The 21,253-nt window shown below is 42.2% G+C and overlaps 2 protein-coding genes across 2 annotated transcripts in view; one reads left to right on the top strand and one right to left on the bottom strand.

The window, feature by feature from the left end:
- pigk (phosphatidylinositol glycan anchor biosynthesis, class K) overlaps nucleotides 1–13,184 on the bottom strand; it is a 33,124-nt gene extending 19,940 nt beyond the window's left edge. The window contains exons 1-9 of the mRNA XM_061242834.1: nucleotides 13,040–13,184; nucleotides 12,215–12,268; nucleotides 11,411–11,502; nucleotides 9,143–9,278; nucleotides 8,539–8,650; nucleotides 8,327–8,423; nucleotides 6,336–6,453; nucleotides 5,605–5,715; nucleotides 810–982 (exon numbers count right to left, since the gene is read on the bottom strand). Coding sequence (XP_061098818.1) covers nucleotides 810–982; nucleotides 5,605–5,715; nucleotides 6,336–6,453; nucleotides 8,327–8,423; nucleotides 8,539–8,650; nucleotides 9,143–9,278; nucleotides 11,411–11,502; nucleotides 12,215–12,268; nucleotides 13,040–13,165 — 1,019 coding nt within the window. The 5' untranslated portion in view covers nucleotides 13,166–13,184. The remainder of the gene's footprint in view (nucleotides 1–809; nucleotides 983–5,604; nucleotides 5,716–6,335; nucleotides 6,454–8,326; nucleotides 8,424–8,538; nucleotides 8,651–9,142; nucleotides 9,279–11,410; nucleotides 11,503–12,214; nucleotides 12,269–13,039) is intronic.
- Nucleotides 13,185–13,878: 694 nt separating this feature from the next.
- The window catches only part of ak5 (adenylate kinase 5), a 62,811-nt gene continuing 55,436 nt past the window's right edge, over nucleotides 13,879–21,253 (top strand). The window contains exons 1-4 of the mRNA XM_061241140.1: nucleotides 13,879–14,239; nucleotides 15,943–16,129; nucleotides 16,965–17,132; nucleotides 19,519–19,691. Of these exons, the coding sequence (XP_061097124.1) occupies nucleotides 14,180–14,239; nucleotides 15,943–16,129; nucleotides 16,965–17,132; nucleotides 19,519–19,691 (588 nt within the window). The 5' untranslated portion in view covers nucleotides 13,879–14,179. The remainder of the gene's footprint in view (nucleotides 14,240–15,942; nucleotides 16,130–16,964; nucleotides 17,133–19,518; nucleotides 19,692–21,253) is intronic.

Below are 21,253 nucleotides of genomic sequence, written 5' to 3'. Positions count from 1 at the left end.
TAAATTATAATTAACATAGTTGAATACATAATCAATAATCAAGTCCTCTCATCAGATGTGGATTATTATAATTAGCCATCTGCATCTTTTCGCACAGCTGAAATTGCATATTATGATAACCCTGCAGATTATTAGCACTGCTGGTTGCTAACGGGTCATTAGGAAATCAATATCCCCATTAAAGCTTCTTACTAAACACCGTCAGGGCTTCTAAAGCGGAAGGCCACACACATTTTCACAGTGCCGTTTCCATGGTGCTTAGGGTACTGTGTTCATTTCTAAACATGGCCTGAAAACAGGCTAATTACAACTTCCTTTTTCAGCCCTGTTCCCTTTAGCGGGAGGGCTAAACGTGTTTGCTGGAGGGCAACATTTGTTTTAGTTCTAGCACATTCCCTGATGGCATATCAGGCCTTCTTGCTTTCATTAGCAGTGCACATCAATACTGACACAGTTGCATAGCATTGCCACCTAAACTGACTTAATGATAAATTGGTATAAATCCTTTCAGACCTTAGTTTGTCCTCTGGGTTGGAGTTACCACCGTATGCGAGTGTGCAATGGCCAAAGTCACTGGCCATTTCATTTCACTTCAAAGGTTAAACATTAACATTGAAAACAACATTGTTGTGGATGATTTGTGCAGTATTTTGTGATTGTAAAGATTACTGGGGAAATTCACCATTAGACCAGTCCTCCAAACACTCCATAAAGAAGTGACATTTGAAACATACATTGTGAGGCGAGTATCGAAAGGCCAGAATAGAAATCTACACCATCACACTGAAGAAATCACGGGGCTGACTTACTGATCCTCCAGAGGAATTATGGGTGATGTGAGATTGACGGTCTCCATGGTGATCTCCACCTTGCGGACGCTACCGAAGAAGTCCGTGATGAGGACACTTTCAGGATTCCTCTGGAACAGGTCAGTACGGTGGCCCGGTGTGGACACACACTGACTCTTTGGGCATACCTTAAACTGAGACACACAGAAAAACAGTTCCCTTCAGATTTGGTGAGACATCAGAAAGGGGCCAGATTAAATGTTGGCTACCTCTTCACGTTTCATTTAAAGCAGCGGTTGGAATTATGTCAAATATGATATAAATACACATTGAGCACATCAAGATCCTTTATTTCTCAGACTGCATCACAAATTAGAGCTTCAATAGTTCAGTCATGGTTGAAATTTGTTATGAACCATCCAAAAGCCTCCAATATGGATTTTCAGTCATTTTCTTTCTGTTTAAATAAACAGAACAGTAAGCACTGGAGATAATGGGACAGATTGTGCCACATTTACACACAGAGAACTAGCCTCGCTGTAATTTCAGCCCCTGAAACTTCAAAAGGGCTTGAACAAACAAACAGCATTACAAAAACTAATCATTGGCATTGTTGAAAGCAAGCTGTGATCTTTTTTTCACACAAAGAATAATGAAAAAAATAAAAAATAAAAACAGTCTTGTAATGCATCAGTGAAGTGTGTTCGTACACTTCAAACAGCTTGAAAAAATAAGTGAAGGTTGACCAAAGTCATTCAGTAGTTTTACACCTAAAAATGAAAAAAACCTGTAACATTTATTGTAAATAATGAGAGCACAGACTGGTCTTCAAAGTCACCCAGCCATATAGATCGGCACGCAGGTCATATGTGCATATCTTTCAAAGCCCCAGAGCATGTTACGAGAGCAGCTAGCCTCAAGTATTCATAAGCAAGTCTACTAAATAACCAGATCAAACCCCCCCCAACAAAGCAGCTGATCCCCAACATCAACTCCAATTCCACACGATCAATGAGGGAAAAGTCCATCTCCGAGTACACCACCCAGGCCAGAGAAATGCCAATTAGCCTGGCCACAGTGATGCGGGCTGCGTGGTGGAGGCCGGGCGGTAGGCAGCTGTGGGAACGGAGCCATTTGATCTGGAGCCTCATCTCTCCATGGCCCGGGGGCTGGCCAGGGTGCCGGTGGATTAATGGAACAGAAATTAAACCCGGAGCCCGGGGCCGCCGTCCTCCGCCTCGCCCCCCCCCCCCCCCGTTCTCACAATCGACCTCGGCCAGCAAAGAGAACGCCACCGCCTTTCAAAGTCCTTTCAAGACAGGCCGCCTCTGGTCACCAGCCTTCTTCTGGATGCGGGATGACTTCTGAAGGCCTGGCTCTCTGTGAACGGTGCGCGAGGAGTCAGTTCTCCCGCGGGCGCCAAATCCCATTTTGTCCCAACAGAATTAACAAAAAAAAAAAAAAGGTTGTTTCTAAAAGCCGGGGTCTTTTCTAAAGCAACACGTCTCGCAGTGGCCCCAAAGAATGATCTGGCGTCTTCCGATCCGCAATTAGCGCTAGCTAATCCTTTATAAAACACAGGATCACAATGTCCATTAAGCCTCATATTTTGTAAAGATTTTATTCCTGTTTTTATGTTTGGGGACAAATCGACCCCAAGAGTTTGAATCGACACAAAATGATTGTAAAAGAAAACTCTGCGTCTCTGCCTTCTTATGGTATCTCAAATGACTAGCCTTTTATCCCAAAATATGAAAAATCTGTGAGAAACATCTCATTTTTGAGCCAGAGGTAAGTAAAAGAGCTTGACACCAGCTTGGGAAAGTGCCACCAGAATCATCCACAAAGAAGTCTGTATCAAAATAAAAATCATTGTATATTTTCACGCATTTCATAAAGCTACAGAGGGTAAAGCTAACCCCACACAACACTTTCATATGCAAAGTCTGTACAGGATTAATTAAACATTAATCCCACCAAATAACAGAGGAAAAAAAAATAAAACAATACTAACATTAACTGGTTTTTAAGAGATGGCAAACAGTGAATGGGGTCAAACAGACCAAAAACATAATAAGACGGTTAATCAGACACTAGGACTTCTGTGCCTGCTGGTCCCCATTGTTACTCTGTACTGGGATTTTAAATCTACACGTATATAATGATGGAAGTGACCAGAGGGGACAGCTGATGTGTCCCCTAATTGTTGGTTAATTGAACCCAGAATCCTTAAAGTCACCTCTTATCAAGTGACGTACCCAGGGAGTGTGTTCTGTACGATCCGATTAATGCTTGTGCCTGCTAATGAAACAACGCAAGGGTAGGATGGTGACCTCTTCGAAAGGGAGGCAAATCAGAGATGTGAGGAGAATTTCACTCTCATTACGTTTCTTCGCAAGTGCAGCAAACCTGGCTACAGCTGTGAAGAAACAGAAAATACAATATATTGATGGAGCGGTTAGTCGGGCAAGAAGCCATTAGCTTGGTAAAGAGGAAGATCAAGACGCCTGGAGATTAGAGCAGCCATTTTTTTGATGCCAGGTCTAAATGTAGGGGCAAATCAAACATGGAACACAATCAAACAAAGGAGAAACAGGTCGAAAAGGTGCTGGCTGGCTCCTTATATACAGGCATACCGAATAATACAATATTTTGAGAATGTTTTTACTGTCGCTCCTCAACAATAGAAAATGGGGTTGCGTCACTCGTCACTGAAATTGAGCTCTATTGTGCTGTCGACAGTGTCTTCCTCAGAAATATTCATTCAGACGAAAGAGTTCCTGGATCCTCTATTTAGACGTAGGCATTGCAAAATACATGGTTTTGTTGTAAAACGTTTTTGGCATAAAATCACAAGAACTGTTTTTGCTGAAGCACAACAGTCTCAGCATGGAAACGCTACAGTTTCGTTATGCGGGCGAAAGAATGCTATTGAATCAATACAGGTCAGAGACGGTCAAACTTCAGCTCACCGTGTTCAAGAGAGCCTATGCAAAACGTATATAATAGCATTTCTATGTACAAGTACTTTTGCATAAGTATACTAACTGTTGTCGCTATGGCAATAGCATCTTAAAAGAAGTTATAGGAGCCACCAACAGAAATTAATGACTCACCTGTCCTTTTATACATTAAAAAAAAAAAAAAAAAATGTAAGCAATAAATAAAAAAATAAAAAAACAAACAAACCCTTTGCCGGGTTCAGATATAATCCTCAAATATGACCAATCTGAAAAGATAGTGAAATAGTCATACCAGGGAAGGACTACAAGGCATTCTGCCAAAAAAAAGGCAATAGACGAGCAATTGTGGCATAGCATTTAGGGCAGTGCCGTACTATTCAATGCATCTGGGTTTCAAGCTTTAAATTCCATTTGGCCGCTTTAAATCCATTTAGGTTTTGTTGTGAAGCTAATAGCATGGGGGGAATGTGGCCTTCATTCAGTGCAATCAGTGTGTGTGATCTTCTCTAGTGTCAGCAGAAATACTCTGATGACCATCTGATGTGCTGAGTGCATGTGCAAATGTAGAGAAAATGTCCCATTTGTATGCCGTTTTTTTCCACAACTCTGCAAAATGTTCAGCGGTTTTGTCTCATTAAGCACATACAGTATATTTGCATTAGATTAAAAGAGGAATCAAGCACATTTTCCACTCCATCAGTGCACAGTACACACTCCTAAAAAGACTTCTTAGGCAAGAAATAGTCTCGGATGTATAGAAGAAGAAACACAGGCCCAAGGTTCTTGAAGAAACATAGGAAAAGAGATCGTATTACTTCGGCTGATTTAGTTTTGCGCGAAGGAAGTTTTAACTCGACATAGCTTTGAAAAGGTTAAGGGCTTTGTTGTTACAGAAGTATAAACTGAGAAAGTACATGCTTTTTTCCGTATGGAAAATGTTTTTTTTTTTGCAGAGATAATGGGGCGACATTAGCTGAGGAGGTAAGAGCGGACGTCTGGCAGTCAGAGTCGGCGACCCTGGGTTTGTCGCCCAATTGACTGGCATCTTTTCCTCTCCCTGTCCCTCCCCACCTCTGTGTAAACCTTAATTGTTGCCTTTCTGTGATATTTACTTGTGCATCAGGATGTTTAGTTTGGCTAGGTAAACCGTTTGTTCTTACATTTGCGTGTTGCAGTATTACGATTAAAAGACAAAACAAAACCTGATGATCAAATGGGCCCTGGTCCTTATCTTTGTTGCACAGGTAGCAGTTGAAATTGTACTTCCCTCTAGGGTCTTTCAGCGAACTTATCCCTGGTTATGGATATGCACTTGGCATTTTGTTGTACGTCGCTCTGGATAAGAGCGTCTGCCAAATGCCATTAATTAATGTAATGTAATGTAATTAATGTAATCTTTTGTGGCAGCTTTTTGCAATTGGTGTTCGCCAATGAGTGAATGAGAGAATTGTGTTTGTCCATTTACCCTTTTCCATAAAACTTAAGACATCCCATATGAGAAATGGCGGGCTTCCCATACAAGAAATGGTAAATGGTTGGCATTTATATAGCGCCTTTATCCAAAGCGCTGTACAATTGATGCTTCTCATTCACCCATTCATACACACTCTCACACACCGACGGCGATTGGCTGCCATGCAAGGCGCCGACCAGCTCGTCAGGAGCATTTGGGGGTCAGGTGTCTTGCTCAGGGACACTTCGACACAGCCCGGGCGGGGGATCGAACCGGCAACCCTCCGACTGCCAGACGACTGCTCTTAGTGCCTGAGCCATGTCGCTGGGTTGGGTCGACACACATCACCAGGAGTCAGTGTGAAGTGCTGGGGACAGGGCGAATGGCTGGGCACACTCACCAGGTCATTCATGTTGGCCTGGCTGGCAGGGTGGATGTCCTCCAGGAACTCCAGCAGGTAGAAGGTGTACCTGTCCATCAGGTGCACGCCGATGGCCAGGTCGGGCTGGTGCTGAGGGTCAAACCAAGTTCAGTTTGTGGGGCAAGTTTGCACCTCACAGATTAATGACTTTAATAAGAAAATAACATTATTTATGAAATTGCATAAATTACTGTGGAGGTTAATGGCAGCGCGCTTGTGTTTGTTGTTTATTCTTCAAATTTCTAGAACACATTTCCTGTTGTACCAAGTACCCATCTGGGAAATTACGAGTATATGTACCCAATGTATAATTAAAGAGCAGCATTGCAGTTGAGCATATTCCAGTGCCACGGCAGCCAGGGTGACATACTGGACGGGGAGCGGAGAGAATCGGCACAAGCCCTGAAGTGGCCCTCGTTAGCCCACCCGGGTCAACAGACTGGCCTTGAACTGGGCCGGGGAACCTCCGCCAGCGTAGCAGAAAATAGCCGGCGCGGCACGTGACCAGACCTGATCTCCAGCGCCGAGCGGAAACCTAAAGGCTCTGGACCCCTGCGCTGAGCGGGCGATATGCGGGTCTCATTAACTGGACCGTCCCGAGGGTTGCAACGCGGCCCATTCGGACTTTACTCAACGGGCAGGGTAAGCACACGGCTCAAGGCGACGTAGTCCAAATGACACAAAATGGCGGCGCCACTAAACGAGCTTACCGAGAGGGAGTCTTCCCCCACTTGGCTGCTGGCCAAGGCCATGAGGTTTGGGGAGTAGAACCTCTCGTACATGGAGGCCCCCTGGCAGGTGTCGATGATGAACAGCAGCTCGTTGTATCTGCGGAGAAAACCCCCAGAGAGGTCAGCCATTTCTTCCCCCACCCCCCCGGCCAAACGCAACACTACACGGACAAAAGCCCCTTCCCTCCACATACGCCGGAAGTTACCATGGCAACTGAGATTGGCCTAATATTGAGCCTCCAACAGAAATTAAACATGACTCACCTGTCCTTTTACACATTCAAAAATAAATAAAAAAAATAAATAAATAAATAAAAAAACAAACAAACCCTCCGCCGGGTTCAGATATAATCCTCAAATATGACCAATCTGAAAAGATAGTGAAATATTCATACCAGGGAAGGACTACAAGGCATTCTGTCAAAAAAAAAAGGCAATAGACAAGAGCGATTCTGGCAGATAAACCAGCACAGACTCAATTAAATCAGATTGAATGTCAAAAGCTTCATCCACAGCAAGCAACAAATATTCCCTAAAACAGCATGAAACATTACATGCAGTAAAAGGGTTGGCAGGGAAACCGTGATACTCATTTACTTCCCTCACTAATTACATACGGACGGATAGCAAAGGTATTACGGGCCAATTTAAAAGCAAGTAATTAGATACAGAGAAGGCCTTTGGCCTAATTTAATGAGCCATCCTTCTCCTAAGGAGTCCAAGTCTTTATTGCAACGGAGACACTACAGAAGCCCCAATAACTGTCAAGCCAAAAAATTAATTCTTCACTATGCCCTCCAGGGTTATTTTTTAGCAGTTACCCCCACGGTCTCGGGTGGCCCTCCCATTAAATGAGCGATGTGCTTATTAAGATTGTTTTTGGCAGAAGTACATCATGTTTACCTACAGTAGCTCAGGCACAGTGATTTGAGCTTGTTCTGAACAGCTGGGACTGAGGGCTGAATTCTATCATGGCTACAGGTCCGTTCAGGAGGAATAATACTTTGTACTTTCTGTTTTTTGCTGAAATACAATACAGCAAGCTTTTAAAGGATTACATTTCTAAATTTGTAACTTCTTAGGCAAGACGGGTTAAGAGAGCATGGTTAGCTTTAATGTGAAACTGTGATAGCACAGCACTCAAGTCTGATGTGCAACCTTTTGCCATTTTTACTGGGAATGTTTCAGTCTGTGAACCACTTTTGACAGATAGGCAGACATTTATATCTTTTTGTCAGCAGGGCGGCTATAACCGGACTACTTGCATGAATCACAAATCCATTGTGTATGATGTTGCACACACTGATATTTGTTGCACATTTTATCCGTGGAAAAAATTCTACACATTCTCATGAGCAAGGTTATACGCACTCACATATGCATATAATGCACACCCACATGACATGTCACGGGCAAACAGAATGCGGTATTTGCCCTAGGCGTTTGGTTATTTTTCCAGTGTCTTGGTATAATGAAGAAATAAACCAGGCTGATGCACTCGGGGAGATATATTCAGATCTCATTATGAAGGCCAGGAGGGGAAATGGTAGTGGCAGGGTCTGGGTCCACTGTGCCCCGTCTTACTGAGCGCAAGAGCGGTCAACGTCATCACACCCTTTCGCCCATTCCCAAAGTCAGCAACCAACATGAAGCCTTGAAGAAGCCAGCGGCAGCATCTAAAGCCCCGCAAATGGCTTTCAAACGCCGAATCACCAGAGACAGTTTCAGGCATAATCACTCTATGCGGTCGTTTAGGGCCACAACCATCCAGGCAACACATAATAGAGGTTTCTTGTGAAGACATTTCAGTCTGTAATATTTACAGGGTTTGAGTAGTTTTCCCCCTTGATCACTCCTGTTTAGGGCAATAGTTCACTGTCCCTTTCCTTTGCCTTGAATGAAACTCGATTTTGAACTGACAATTAATTTACAGGAAGACTTTGCGGCTGAATTCCTGCGCCTGCGCTCACCTTCTTTTCTGCCACATCTGCTCGAACGCGTCGGCCAGCTCCACGTTACTTATTTCCTCAGAATCCTGGAACTTCAAGAAACCGTTTCCTCCGTGACCTGCGACAGCGACACAAAGGAGGCAGACAAATGAGACGAAACGAATGAGAAACTACATCCTGGAACCTTTGCCCCTGCTATTTCCACCAAGGAACTACAAATCCCAGCAGCCTACCGGTTAGATAAATGAGGATGTTGCTGCGGTCGTCGGACAGCAGCCGTTTGGACCGAGGGGTGCTCGTCGGCAGCCTCCCGGTCAGAACGCGGAGGAAGTTCTCCACGGTAACCTGAAACAGGGCAGGACAAAGTTTAATTCGGGGCACATTGGCTCAGGCGGTAAGAGCAGTCGTCTGGCAGTCAGGGGGTTGTCGGTTTGATCCCGCCCCTGGGTGTGTCGAACTGTCCCTGAGCAAGAAACCTAACCCCTGATGAGCTGATTGCTCATGGTGCCTTGCATGGTGCGTGTATGAATGGGTGAATGAGAAGCAGCAATTGTACAGCGCTTTGGAGAAAGGCTAGTCTATAAATGCCAACCATTAACCATTTTACACAACAGACCACTGGGTGTTTAGCATAGTGCTAAATAAGCACAGACAGCATAAGGAAAGGTCACAACAGGAAAAAAATAAAAAGAAATCACAATTTATTAGTTTACCGTGTGTCCATTAATACAACATGCTACAGCTACATTCATATGGTACAGTGACGACTGAAAATTTCCGCAATTCATTTCTGTTGTACATTATTTTTTTCATAATTCATATTTAAAAATAGCTCACCTCGTATCCCCGATAATCCACCTCCACGTCGTCTCCGTAAACGTTCAGCTCCATGTTTTTGTGGCTGAACACCGTGGCAGGCTTAGGGTTTCGGTGACTGCAGGCCATGTCGTCTGCCAGCATCAGCACAATATGGCTGGAAAGCAAAGCGGCTTCAGATTAGCCACAGCGGGGCTCCACTACGCTACGTTAAATTATCATCGCTGCATTTCGCAGGCACTCTTAGCCAGAGCCACATAGGCAGATTACATTTGTTTTTCTGTTCTGAATATGTTATGCTCACAATCCATTTATGCACCCATTTTTTTTATTTTTTTTGCTGAAGCGATTGAGGTTAAGTGCCGTACTCAAGAGGAATCCGCACCTCCAGCTGGGATCTGAACGCAAAACTTTTGAGACACAAGCCCAGCTCCCAACTCTCCCTACCTACCACTCAACTGCTGAATGCAGCTGCAAACACATTTTAACAGCCAAATCATGACAACTCGCCAATATGTAACATGCTAATGTAAATCTGACAATAAAACAGATGAGATCAGATGAAAAGCATGCACTTCCTACTCAAATCACACTTCAAAATACGCACACACAGACAGACACACACACACACACACAAACTACTAAGACTTGTGAACTCAGAACTATAACTTAAAGTGGGACATTAAGCATGGGACTCACAGTAGCACACACTGATATGTTTACTATGACACCCGAAATGGTTAGGTACACCCATGACAAATGATGACATTCTCAGATGGTCAGATTATAAATGACACCCAATACACGGAAAGTAAAAGTTGGGATTTGTACTTGCAGAGACAAACGAGATACAAACAGGCGTTGACAAAAGGTTGAAAACGTGCTACACATTCCTAAACGCATTCTGGCAACACTGGACAAGAGGCTGGAACAAAGGGATTGATCTCTGTGATTAATATCATATCACTCCAAACTAAAAAGGTATAAATAAGGTATAACTGATTGATTTGCTAAAAAACACATGGTTCAATCTTTTCTTTCTGAAAGCTACACTGAAAGCATCTATAACCTTGAAATTTCAGTTTCAGAACATGCCTGCTTTTGGTAGATATTCCAACAGGGATTCTTCTGACCATTCAAAATAAATCCATCATAATGTGATATTGATTTTATATCATACATCCATTTCCAACTGTGTCACTGGGGTACTTGGAGATAAATGTCAGCTTACAATTGTAAGAAAACGTCCTTGGGAAGAAAAATGTTAGGAAATGGTCCTTTTTCAAGAGCCAATTCGTGTTCCTCCATTGAAGGATACTGGGGGTGCATAGTAACACTAGCAAAGCTACTATATCACTACACACCAGAGGCAGCTAGAACAGGCAGTTGTGAACACTGAGAAAATACGCAATAGGAATGAATATGGCGGCCTGTAGCGTAGTGGTTAAGGTACATGACTGGGACCCGCAAGGTCGCTGGTTCGATCCCCGTTGGGCCCTTGAGCAAGGCCCTTAACCCTGCATTGCCCCAGGAGAGGACTGTCTCCTGCTTAGTCTAATCAACTCTATGTCGCTCTGGATAAGAGCATCTGCTAAATGCCATCAATGGAATGTAATGAATGATATTAAATAGAACTTGGCCTGAAACGGTAAAACAGCTGTTCTGGGGTTTACTCTTCAAATTTATCCAGCTAGCGCAGTAATCCTACTTCATGATATACCCCCGGATCCCTCCTCCCTGGCTCTGGAGCCACACCCACCCCTCCACGCACAGAAGTGAGGGCCACACTCAATATAGGCAAAGCTGTAGGAACTTGGAAGGCGAGCAAAGACAGAGAATGCCAGTGCGTCGTAAATATGCCTTAGCGTGGTCACAAGGTAAAATCCTGCATAGCATGCGCTTAATTATTAAAAACATAATAAGAAACCATGTTTTTCCTCCAGATATACTTTTTGTAATGTACTTGCTTGTAACTTGGATAACTGGGCAAATTGTCCTTATTGCATCATAATACATCATATCCATATTATACTTGTCCTTATAGACCACTGTGGATTGAAACGTATTCCGACATTGTCCACGGGACACCTCTTATAACCATACGTGAGGCATACATACTGTTTCTTGCATGCCATCATACTGGTACCTTAATTACTTTCTTACAATGGTGAAACATAGACTAATGTCAGCACAATGCATTAATTTATTCTTGAATAAAAAGGAAAAATGAAAATAAAATTAGAAAAGACTGTGGTACTACAGGACTGATATATGGTGTTACATAGTTACCTGTCAGGGATACCCAGCCTCTTTACACTCCGGTACACTGAGAGAGTGTTGGCCACATGTCGGTAGTTAAACCAGAACCTGGATGTGCACACCTAGGCAAAGGAAAAACAAACAGGACAACAACATTTAAGTCTTAAAAGTGACTAAGGCCCGGTAGACCAATTTTCATTTTTGGAATCAAATTAAATCTTGGATTTGAATCACAAGCATGACTGCAAATGCAACCGCCTACACTGCCACCTACACAACACATTGGGCCTTAAAATGGAAGCTAAACAAGTTGCCACCTTATAATTGGGCCTTAAAATGGAAGCTAAACAAGTTGCCATCTTCTGTGAACTAGTGGACAAGCTGTGAAAATGTATTAGAAATGACAACGGGCGCAACAACATTTCAGGAGCAACACACCAATACAAGTAAAACTTGGAATTTTACAAAGCAGAACATTGAATAAAGGGGAAATTGGTTGTAAGAGGGAAACTTAATTTGATTCTCTGAGTCAGAATAAGACTGTACTGAAGATAATTAATAAGGTCTCGATGGTAGAACGATAAACATTAGAACGAGAAGTAACATGTTTATGTTTCGATGTTTACTTGGGCACTGTCATGCAAAGATAAACAATAGTAACTAACATACTGCACTACTAATGTGGTAAACTATTTTTAAACGAGTGTTTAATAAGCTGAAGAAAGCTGGAGAAAACGGAGACCTGTACCCATATCAAATTAAACCCTTGAAAATAATCCCCTGCAATAAAAAATAAATAAATCACATTTCAAGCTTGATTTCAGTTGGACTTACCAAAACAGCCCAGTTATTGGTATGTCCACTGCTGAAGAATGTGGCTGCTTTTGCCTTTGAAAAGGATTTAAAAAAAGAGGGACAGAACACATGAAATTGTTCTGGTTGCATAAAGGAAATCTCGTACGATCCCGCAAGCACATCTTTTAAAGGGGTTAGAATTTACCCGGATGTCCAGTGATTTAGCTACATCCATTCAGCTGACATAGCTAGCTGCCCACTACAGTAGGCCGATCATCTTTAATGGGACCTTCAAAGTGCGTGTTGAGGAAGCTATGATGCTACATAATGAATATATCCCGTTTGGTTCCAAGAAAAGTAAAGGACTCGCAAAAAGGATACCCTAGACAAGTGAACCCACGGTGCATTGCTGTTGTGTGTAAATTAACAAAAATGTAAGCCATTTTTACCAAATGAGATACTCAATGAGTCAACATTTTCTTTCCACATTTAACGTTCATTAGAAAAGTCAGAACTTGCTAGGTACATTAATTTAGAACCTGTTAAAATGTTACAATGATGCACAGCAAAAGCTAGTTTGGGTTGACACTAGCCATCTGGTTTTACTATCGGCAATATAACGTCAATTCCCCAAGGGCATAGGAGTAAACTAAAATACAATATTACCGAATTTCTCATTGTGTAGCGAGTATTAAGTAGCCTAGCTGTTAACTTGCTAACAGACTACAAAATCTGAGACCTACATAGCAAGTAGGCTAAGCACCAAACACAACTAGCTAGATTGTACTAGACGATTTGGAGTCAGCCATAGGATTAACCATATGAGCAACAGAAGCAGCATTAAACAGAATGACAGTAATTTACCTCAATGTGATCACCAGCAGCTGGCAATAAGTGGAGAAAAAGTAAAGTAAATATTTTCAAATACAAGAAACACCTGCATTCAGCCATTTTTTTCATTGCCAAGCCAGAGCTCTTCCTGTGTTTCATAAAATAATGTCCGTGTAGCAACACGATAACAGGCAAAGGGACCATAGAGCGCAATAATGTCTATGAAAAGGACTAGAGTTCTGACAGATACAGGAATTAGCTGAATATGAAACCAGACCCATAGCTGCCAAAACTTGTTATTGTGCAGTCTATTTGGGTTAGTTTATGATTTCATTAATTATCATTAGTTTTATACTAATTTCACGTGTCCCCATACGTTAGATGGACTGTCATCAGGCTGTCGGTCTTATCGTCTCTCTAGCTGGCCTGTTCAGATTTCACCGGCAGGCAGCAGTATAGAGTACTTTATAAAGAGAGATGGTAAATCAGTGAAAGTTGTGAGATGTGAATCAAATGCGTTGGGTTTGATAATTACGCAAATATGAATCCCTGTTGTTATACATTTGAACTTTTAGCTCTATGTTTTCTGGAAATTTAAAAAAGAGAAATACAACATATATATTTCTCCCTATGCGATATTTTTCTGTTATATAGGGATAGGCCTTATGCTATGGATGAAGGGAGATTATGCGTGAATATTTACTCTAGTTTTCCGAGTAATTGACTAGCCGACATATATTATCTGCACCAATGTCATAAAAAAAATTTCAATGACGTTATAGTCAATACAGTTAATGCCCATGCCTACGCTGGTGATGCCAGTCCACGAACGTCTACGTAATCAATGTTTTCTCATACAGCCTACTTTTCTCCTTAAATCTCTTGAGTTCGCTATCGTAGCGTAGCCTACGTGTGCTCCAGTCTTGTTTGGAGTGTGCACAGACGCGCTACTTAGAAATCGGCATGTTCGAGCGCAGCCAGTAAGCGACACAAGGAGATAGGCTTGTCTTTTGGTATCCGCTTTCTGCCCGCAGGGAAAATGCTCTGAGGTTCGAACCAGCAGCGCGCGAGTTTAGGGGATCCAACAGTTCAACCTTCAGCGAAATTGTGCATGAAACAACAGCACATAACTGAATACAGGAATACATAGCTATTTCTTCACTTGCAAGAGGCATGAATACCAGCGATGCCAAGGAGTATCTCGCACGGAGAGAGATACCTCAGCTCTTTGAGGTAAGATAAACGTAGTTTGCCTGTGGTAAAGATTGCGTTGTGGATTTGAATTCTTACTAAGCACTGAGGTATGTGTTGTGGCACTCTTGGTCTGCAGCAGATTTTAAATTAGTTTTTAAGAAAACATTCAGTTATAGTCTGTATCATGTACATGACACTGACATTGTTTAGACAACGAAAGTAGGTTGCGTTTAATGAACGAGACAATAGTCGAATAGCCGAAATATAAAGCAGTCATATTTTTTCAGCAATCCCTAATTTTTGTTCCTATAGCTTCTTATAAAATGCTAATATTCAAAGGCAAATGCAAAATTAGGTTGCTGTTTTAGATTATCATTATTCGGAGCCATTCATTATTTTGAATTATTTGAAGCCATTCATGATTATGTTTGTTATCATATGTACCAAACAGTATTGTTTGTTTCCTTAGCATTTAAAATGTATAATGAATCAAGGTTATTGAAAATATTAATGTTACATTAAACAATTTTATGTAACATCAAATAATTTATTTTTGATCGTGTTTGATAATATTGCGTAGTCAACATGTGTTGGTCTGCTTGGATTATTCTATTGTCTTTCTCAGAGACTAATACATTATAGCCTAAAGGAAATTCGTCGTTAAGCGTATAGTATTTGATAATCTGACACATTTATTGACAAAAATGTCTAAGATTATCTGATGTAGCGAATTGTACACAGTGATGTGCGAAGTGTTTATGGTCTTCAGATTTTCCTTAAAACCTTCACCGAATCTGTCATACCAGTCCATAAGATGACAGTTAAAATATGATTCACTGTAATCCTAGCTGTAAATTGAGAGCACTTGTTTTGATTGTGTAGTTTTTGAATATTACAGAACTGTGAACTTACACAACATGCCGCCATACTTTCCATACATAATTCAAGATGAATATTGAACAGATATATGATACTCTGAATATTGTATGAATGCTTAGGAAACAGCAGCCTTTGATGTAATGCAGTTTGGGATTTCTTATTTCTGTTTATTGCAAGTAAATACTATACACAACACACGCACACTGAAAGGTTAGGAAAGCGGAATTATTGTAGCAACTGAGCATATTTGCAAAAACTGATATACAGTTGCCTTCACGTAAATAAATCCTTGATAAATCAAATGCATAATTTAATGAAAAAAAAAAATTCCCAGGCACATCCATTGTTTGTGCCTGGGAATGCAATACATTTTGAACTTGGGGAATGTGTTGTTGAAAAGGGTGGATGATGGGTTTTATCCCTGGGGAACACATTGCTCACGCACACTTCAGGGTCAACGAGCACAGTAGCTCCAAGAATGGAATACATTTGTTAAGCAGGGAAGGTTTTCAGTATGACAAAGAAATCACAATTTATTAAATGCTGCAAGTATAATGCAAGGATGTACAGTAAACAAACAAAAATAAACTGTCACATAAAATCTGAACTATGTGTGTATTTTTTAAGTTGCTCTATATGTATGTGAATACACCAAATTAAGTTCAGAGATTAAAGCAATTAAAAAATTGATGTACTTTAATCTACTTGGGTAATGTTTACTTTTGAGATCAGTGGCTAAAGGTGATTTTATGAATGCAAGATATTATTATTATTATTATTATTATTATTATTATTATTTGTTTTCTTGTACTATTGTTGTTTTTATTCAACATAATTCATGCAGCAATGCACTGTTTTTACAGAGCTTGTTAACAGGTTTGATGTATTATCGGCCGGAAGACCCAGTGGAGTATCTGGAGACCTGTCTGAAAAAGGTGAAGGAGCTGGGGGGGACAGATAAAGTCAGGTGGGACACCTTTGTGGGCCAGGACAAGAAGTCCCTGCCCCCCCTCAATGGAGGCCAATCACGAAGGTCCTTCTTCAGAAACGGTAAGCCATGACAAAGCCTGGAAGCTGGGCTGAAGGGAAAATGAGCTCTATTAATGTAAGGTGCCTCGAGATGGTAGTAGACTCAACCGCTGCTTGATAAGTTTACCTGCACTCAGACAACAGCTTGTCTCAGGTCAGGTCGGCATATGAATATGTTGTGCAAGGGTACTGTCTGTGGAACTATACCTGAGTGACTTACATTTACAAAGCAGATTTTATGCATGGGATGGAGAATCAGGAATAAAAGTGTTGCGATGTCTGCGTGCTGTTCACCATCCCAAGCTAGCAGATATTTTGGTCTTATGCAGAAGTCTGTTCTGTGTGGAGTGGCAGTTCTAATCCTAGCTTACACAGACCGGTATTTGATGTGTCTCTCAGCTTAACCTTGACTCATATTTGATGTGCTAAATGGGATTTGCTTCCACAGTGGGAAATTTTTATCCTAGATCTGAATGCCTTCTGGACCACTGTTCAAATGTTTACTGTATTCCTAACTGACGTGTGAGAAATGTGGATCCAGGTACACTGTTGGGGCTGCATGTGCCTACAGTATATACAAATTATGATAATCATTTTTGCAGATACTACAGGGATACTGCCAACAGCAAATAGGATTACCGTAAAAAAGATGTATGCAAATTTATAAAGATTTCAGCAAGAACGTAAGTTTAAAAAATGTAGTACGGTTTAAAATTTAAAAAAAGAAATGGTACAAATGCTTAAAAACAGGATATGCCTATTTAAAAAGCTCTTTCTTTGGGTCTCATTTCAGTCTTAATGTGTGTGGAGCTTTAGACCCGGTGATATACGTAGCATCTGTATGTTGTGTCTGCAGTGTTGCCAGAGAGTCCCAACTTTCCTTACCGGAGGTACGATCGTTTGCCGCCCATCCACCAGTTCTCCATCGAGAGCGATTCCGACCTATCGGAGACTGCCGAGCTCATCGAGGAATACGAGGTTTTTGATTCGTCCAGACCGCGGCCCAAAGTCATCCTCATCATTGGTAAAGACTTGCCGTTCAGCTTTAAAGATGATGCGTCACCGATTTGTATGTAGTAGTGTGAACCAATGCAAAAGTGCTAAGAGTGTGAACCATATTTTTTTAAATCATTTCATATCATTTTCAGTGGGTAGCACTGCCGCCTCACAGCAAGGAAGTTCTGGGTTCGAATCCCGGTCGGCCGGGGCCTCTCTGTGTGGAGTCTGCATGTTCTCCCCGTGTTTGCGTGTGTTTCCTCTGGGTACTCTGGGTACTCCGGTTTCCCACAGTCCAAAGACATGCAGGTTAGGCTGATTGGAGAGTCTAAATTGCCCGTAGGTGTGAGTGTGTGAGTGAATGGTGTGTGCCTTGCGATGGACTGGCAACCTGTCCAGGGTGTATTCCTGCCTTCCCCCTGCGACCCTGTTCAGGATAAGCGGATTAAGATAATGGATGGATGGACGGATGGATGGATCTCTTTTCTCACAGCAACTACAAGTTACATACACCTCGTCTGCTTGTGCGTGCGTGTGTGTGTGTGTGTGTGTGTGTGTGTGTGTGTGTGTGTGTGCGTGCGTGCGTGTGTGCCTGTATGTGTGTGTGCCTTATGGTGACTGCAGATATGTTGCCTGAGTCACCTTGTTCTGAACACTAAAATGTCACTTGCAAAATGCTGTCATTATAATTGTAACCACAAAATGGAGTTGACTGGTGCCTTTTAAATCCAGTCATTTTTTTTATTTCATACCGGAAAAAAAGGTTTCAGTTCCAGACCTAATCTTATTTCAAAACAATATCACTGAAACTGGAATGGTTTTTATCAGCTTTGTTATGTTTTTAGCTCCTCAACCATTAAATATATATTGCTGATGAGCATAGCAAGTAGGGTTGTAGGCATTACTGAATTTTAATTTCTAGGGGAAGTGAGGAGAATTGAGAGGATCGAGTGCTTTCTTATGTAAGCCTCTTTCTGTCCCCTACACAACAACCAAATTGGATTCAGACTCTAACCAATGATCCTCTGCTGCCAAGCATTTCTGTTCATTGCCATGGGAGAAAATGGCTAACTGCAAATTAAATTGGAGGATTCGAGTCGCAGCGAAGGTCGCGGAAGCTCAAAACCTCCTCTGTTGACTTTGCTTTCAATTTAAACTTGCTCAAGTTGCAACTGAATGAATATACCAATGAATCAGTGTGTTTCATAACAAATGTAGGACTGTCATTTAAGATAAATACTGTCGCTGGTAAAACTCCCTTCACACACTGTGCTGCTTTGAATAATTTCTTGTTGCAGAGGATTACCTCTGAATATGTTACTAACAGGCCTGTATAGAAACCAGTCATCACGGTTTAATTTGCCCTTTAGGTGCTGTATAAGACCTACATGCATTAGAGTGAATTAACAGTTGTTAATGGCTGACAGATAATGAGTTCATTATTTCAGCATTTTATTAAATAAAAAGGTGTGTCATTTTGGATTGTAAAATTGTTGTGAGAAAGTGTACATGGTCTTTAATCTATTAACTATCAGTGGTTGTACATAATTGAGATTAAGTTTAGGAAGATTGCATTTCGGAAGACGTTGAAACCTTTCTCCAAATGTGTTAATTTCCTGCCACTAAAATCCATTGCAGGTTACATGCATTGCTCTGTTTTTTTTGATGAATTATACCAACTGCTGTAAGTAATTTAAAAAAAGTGCAGTTCCAGACTGGAATCCAAATGATTTTCTCTCTTTTCATCTCACAAGACAGATATACCCAATTTACATCGCTGTGATTAAAACACAGCCTGCAATATATCACATCAGAAATGTCCCCGTGCCCTTTTCCTGCCACAGCCTGCTTAATTATCCCAACTTTTACGGCTTCAGGGAGTGGAGACTCTATCTGTATTGCGTTTTCAGTCAGTCTCGGTCTCAGTCAGTCTCTGTTTCAGTCAGTCTGCTTCCGTCTGCGTCCTTCATTGTCACAGTCGGGGATGTACCGTAGTTGGCCCCTGAGCCAAAGACAAAGGAGTTTAGAAAATGGCCGCTGGTTTAGAGTTCAGAAACCACAAAGACATGGGGCCCAATGGGAGGGCCGTTTTCACGGCTGGCCGCGGCCGCACTGATCTTTAAAAGGCCGATAGGTGCTGGTCTCTGAATATTTTACGAAGGCGGCATGTAGCATTTGACAGAGGTTCGGGCTATCGACAGCGGGGCCCAGCCGACCGCCCTGACCTTTTCTCTAATGTCCAGCGCGCCTTTGAGCTTTTGTGTCTCCCAGAAAGAGGTCAAGGCAACGGTTCCACAGACGCTTATGTGAAGTGTAAAAATAACCCCCTCTCTCGCCTGTGACCTTCTGAACCCCCGTCCCCCCAAACCCCCACCCCACCCCACCCCCCGTCCCCAATTCTTGTCCTCGCGCAGGTGGGCCAGGCAGTGGCAAGGGCACCCAGAGCTTGAAGCTCGCAGAGAGATACGGTTTCGAGTACGTGTCGGTGGGGGAGCTCCTGAGGAAGAAGATGATCCACAACGCCACCAGCAACAGGAAGTGGAGCCTGATTGCCAAGATCATCACCAATGGGGAGCTGGCTCCACAGGTGGGGGTGGGTGGGTCGGAGATCGGCTGTGTCAAAGCACTGTATGTCCCACAGGGGCCATTAGCGCAGCATCTTTGCTAGGAGCAGCCAATTAACCGTCTGTAATCTGCGGCATGCTGTGCAGTGGGTTGTCAGGATATTGGTTGCTAATGCTAAACGGGCGCTGTTCTTTGATTAAGAATCCTAAGCCCTCCCCCTCAAGCCAGCTTCGCTTGAGAAGCAATAATGAAAAGCCGTCTCTGCACACTTACAATGATGCTGCCAACACAGCACAATGATTAATTGGAGGATTTATTAATAAGAGGTTGGTTGCCTGGTCACATTTTTTATAAATATTCCCCAGATGTTGTTTTTTTAAAAAGTGGCTGATGCTTCAGTGTGACTCTGTGGAGTTCTCATTGTGCTAACACATTACTCTTGCTATCAGGATGTTTATGGAAAATATCATTTTGTCATTAATCTAGTCAGTATTGTAAACTAGTTTAATCAGCGGGTGGTGGTGGTTATTTGGACAGGGTTGTTTGATTAGGCAATAAAAGTGGTGAGGGTTGCAATTTCACGACCACTAAAGGCACATGAGTGATACATTGGTGTTTACAGGTGTCTGTACAAGTGTCTTTTAATGGTTAGTTGGGCACTGCAGGTGTCCAAATTCAGACGTTCACAAGGTCCTGTTCAGCTGACAGCTGCAGCGCGGTGTGCAAATTGGTGGATGTTTTCGGAGCAGTCAACACACTCAGCGTCAGTGTGATCAGTCACAGCATCTGTACAATAGCTTTGCTATTGAGCATGGGGCCTATATTTGGGTACATGGCTGTCCAGGCAAGCAATGTGTCTCCCCACTATTAGTTACCGTAGGGCATCATAGGGGATTCAGCAAGTTTGAAAAATTCACCTATCTAATATCCATTTTCCTAGGTAGTCTTTCACTAAAATCACTAAGGACCAGATGCACTAATCCTTTTGCAATGATTTTCAGGCGCACATATGATGCATTCTGCCCAGGAAACAGGCATTATATATATATTAAACTGCCACGTGGGGCTAGAACCGCAATGTATGTGTGGCCTAGGTGAGTCATCGCAAGATGCGTTTCTGTCCTTAATGCAAATGCATTTAAGGGTGGATCGAGCAAATAAAGGGTGGAAATATTATAAGTGTGGCTGATTATGTATTTCATTGAATTTACTAAAGTTCACGCAATTAATGAGGGTTGAATTGTGCGTGAAATTTCTCTGCCTCTAAAGAGCAGGTGTAAACCGAGGCGCAAGACAGAGACTGAAATAATCAACAATAGCCACCATTGATGGAATATGTGCACATTTTGTCCTGCACTGGATATGCTTTTATGTGGCAGCCGATACATGGATATCGCCACGCACAATAAAGATATTCAATGCACGGTTTTAACTGAGCTGTTTCAAATCTGTCTCTTTCGCAAAATGCGGTTCGTAGGCAGTCCCCATTGGCTGATTGTGTAATGAGCTGTAGCCTTGGTAAAAAAGACTGACAAAAACTGTAAGCATCATGTATTGGCCCAAAGTCCGTTGCTACTGCTTGTC

This window comes from Conger conger, chromosome 5 (genome assembly GCF_963514075.1).
Source record: "Conger conger chromosome 5, fConCon1.1, whole genome shotgun sequence".
Classification (NCBI taxonomy): domain Eukaryota; kingdom Metazoa; phylum Chordata; class Actinopteri; order Anguilliformes; family Congridae; genus Conger; species Conger conger.
Note: the sequence above shows the minus strand (reverse complement) of the source record. Positions and strands in the feature narration are given on the sequence as shown.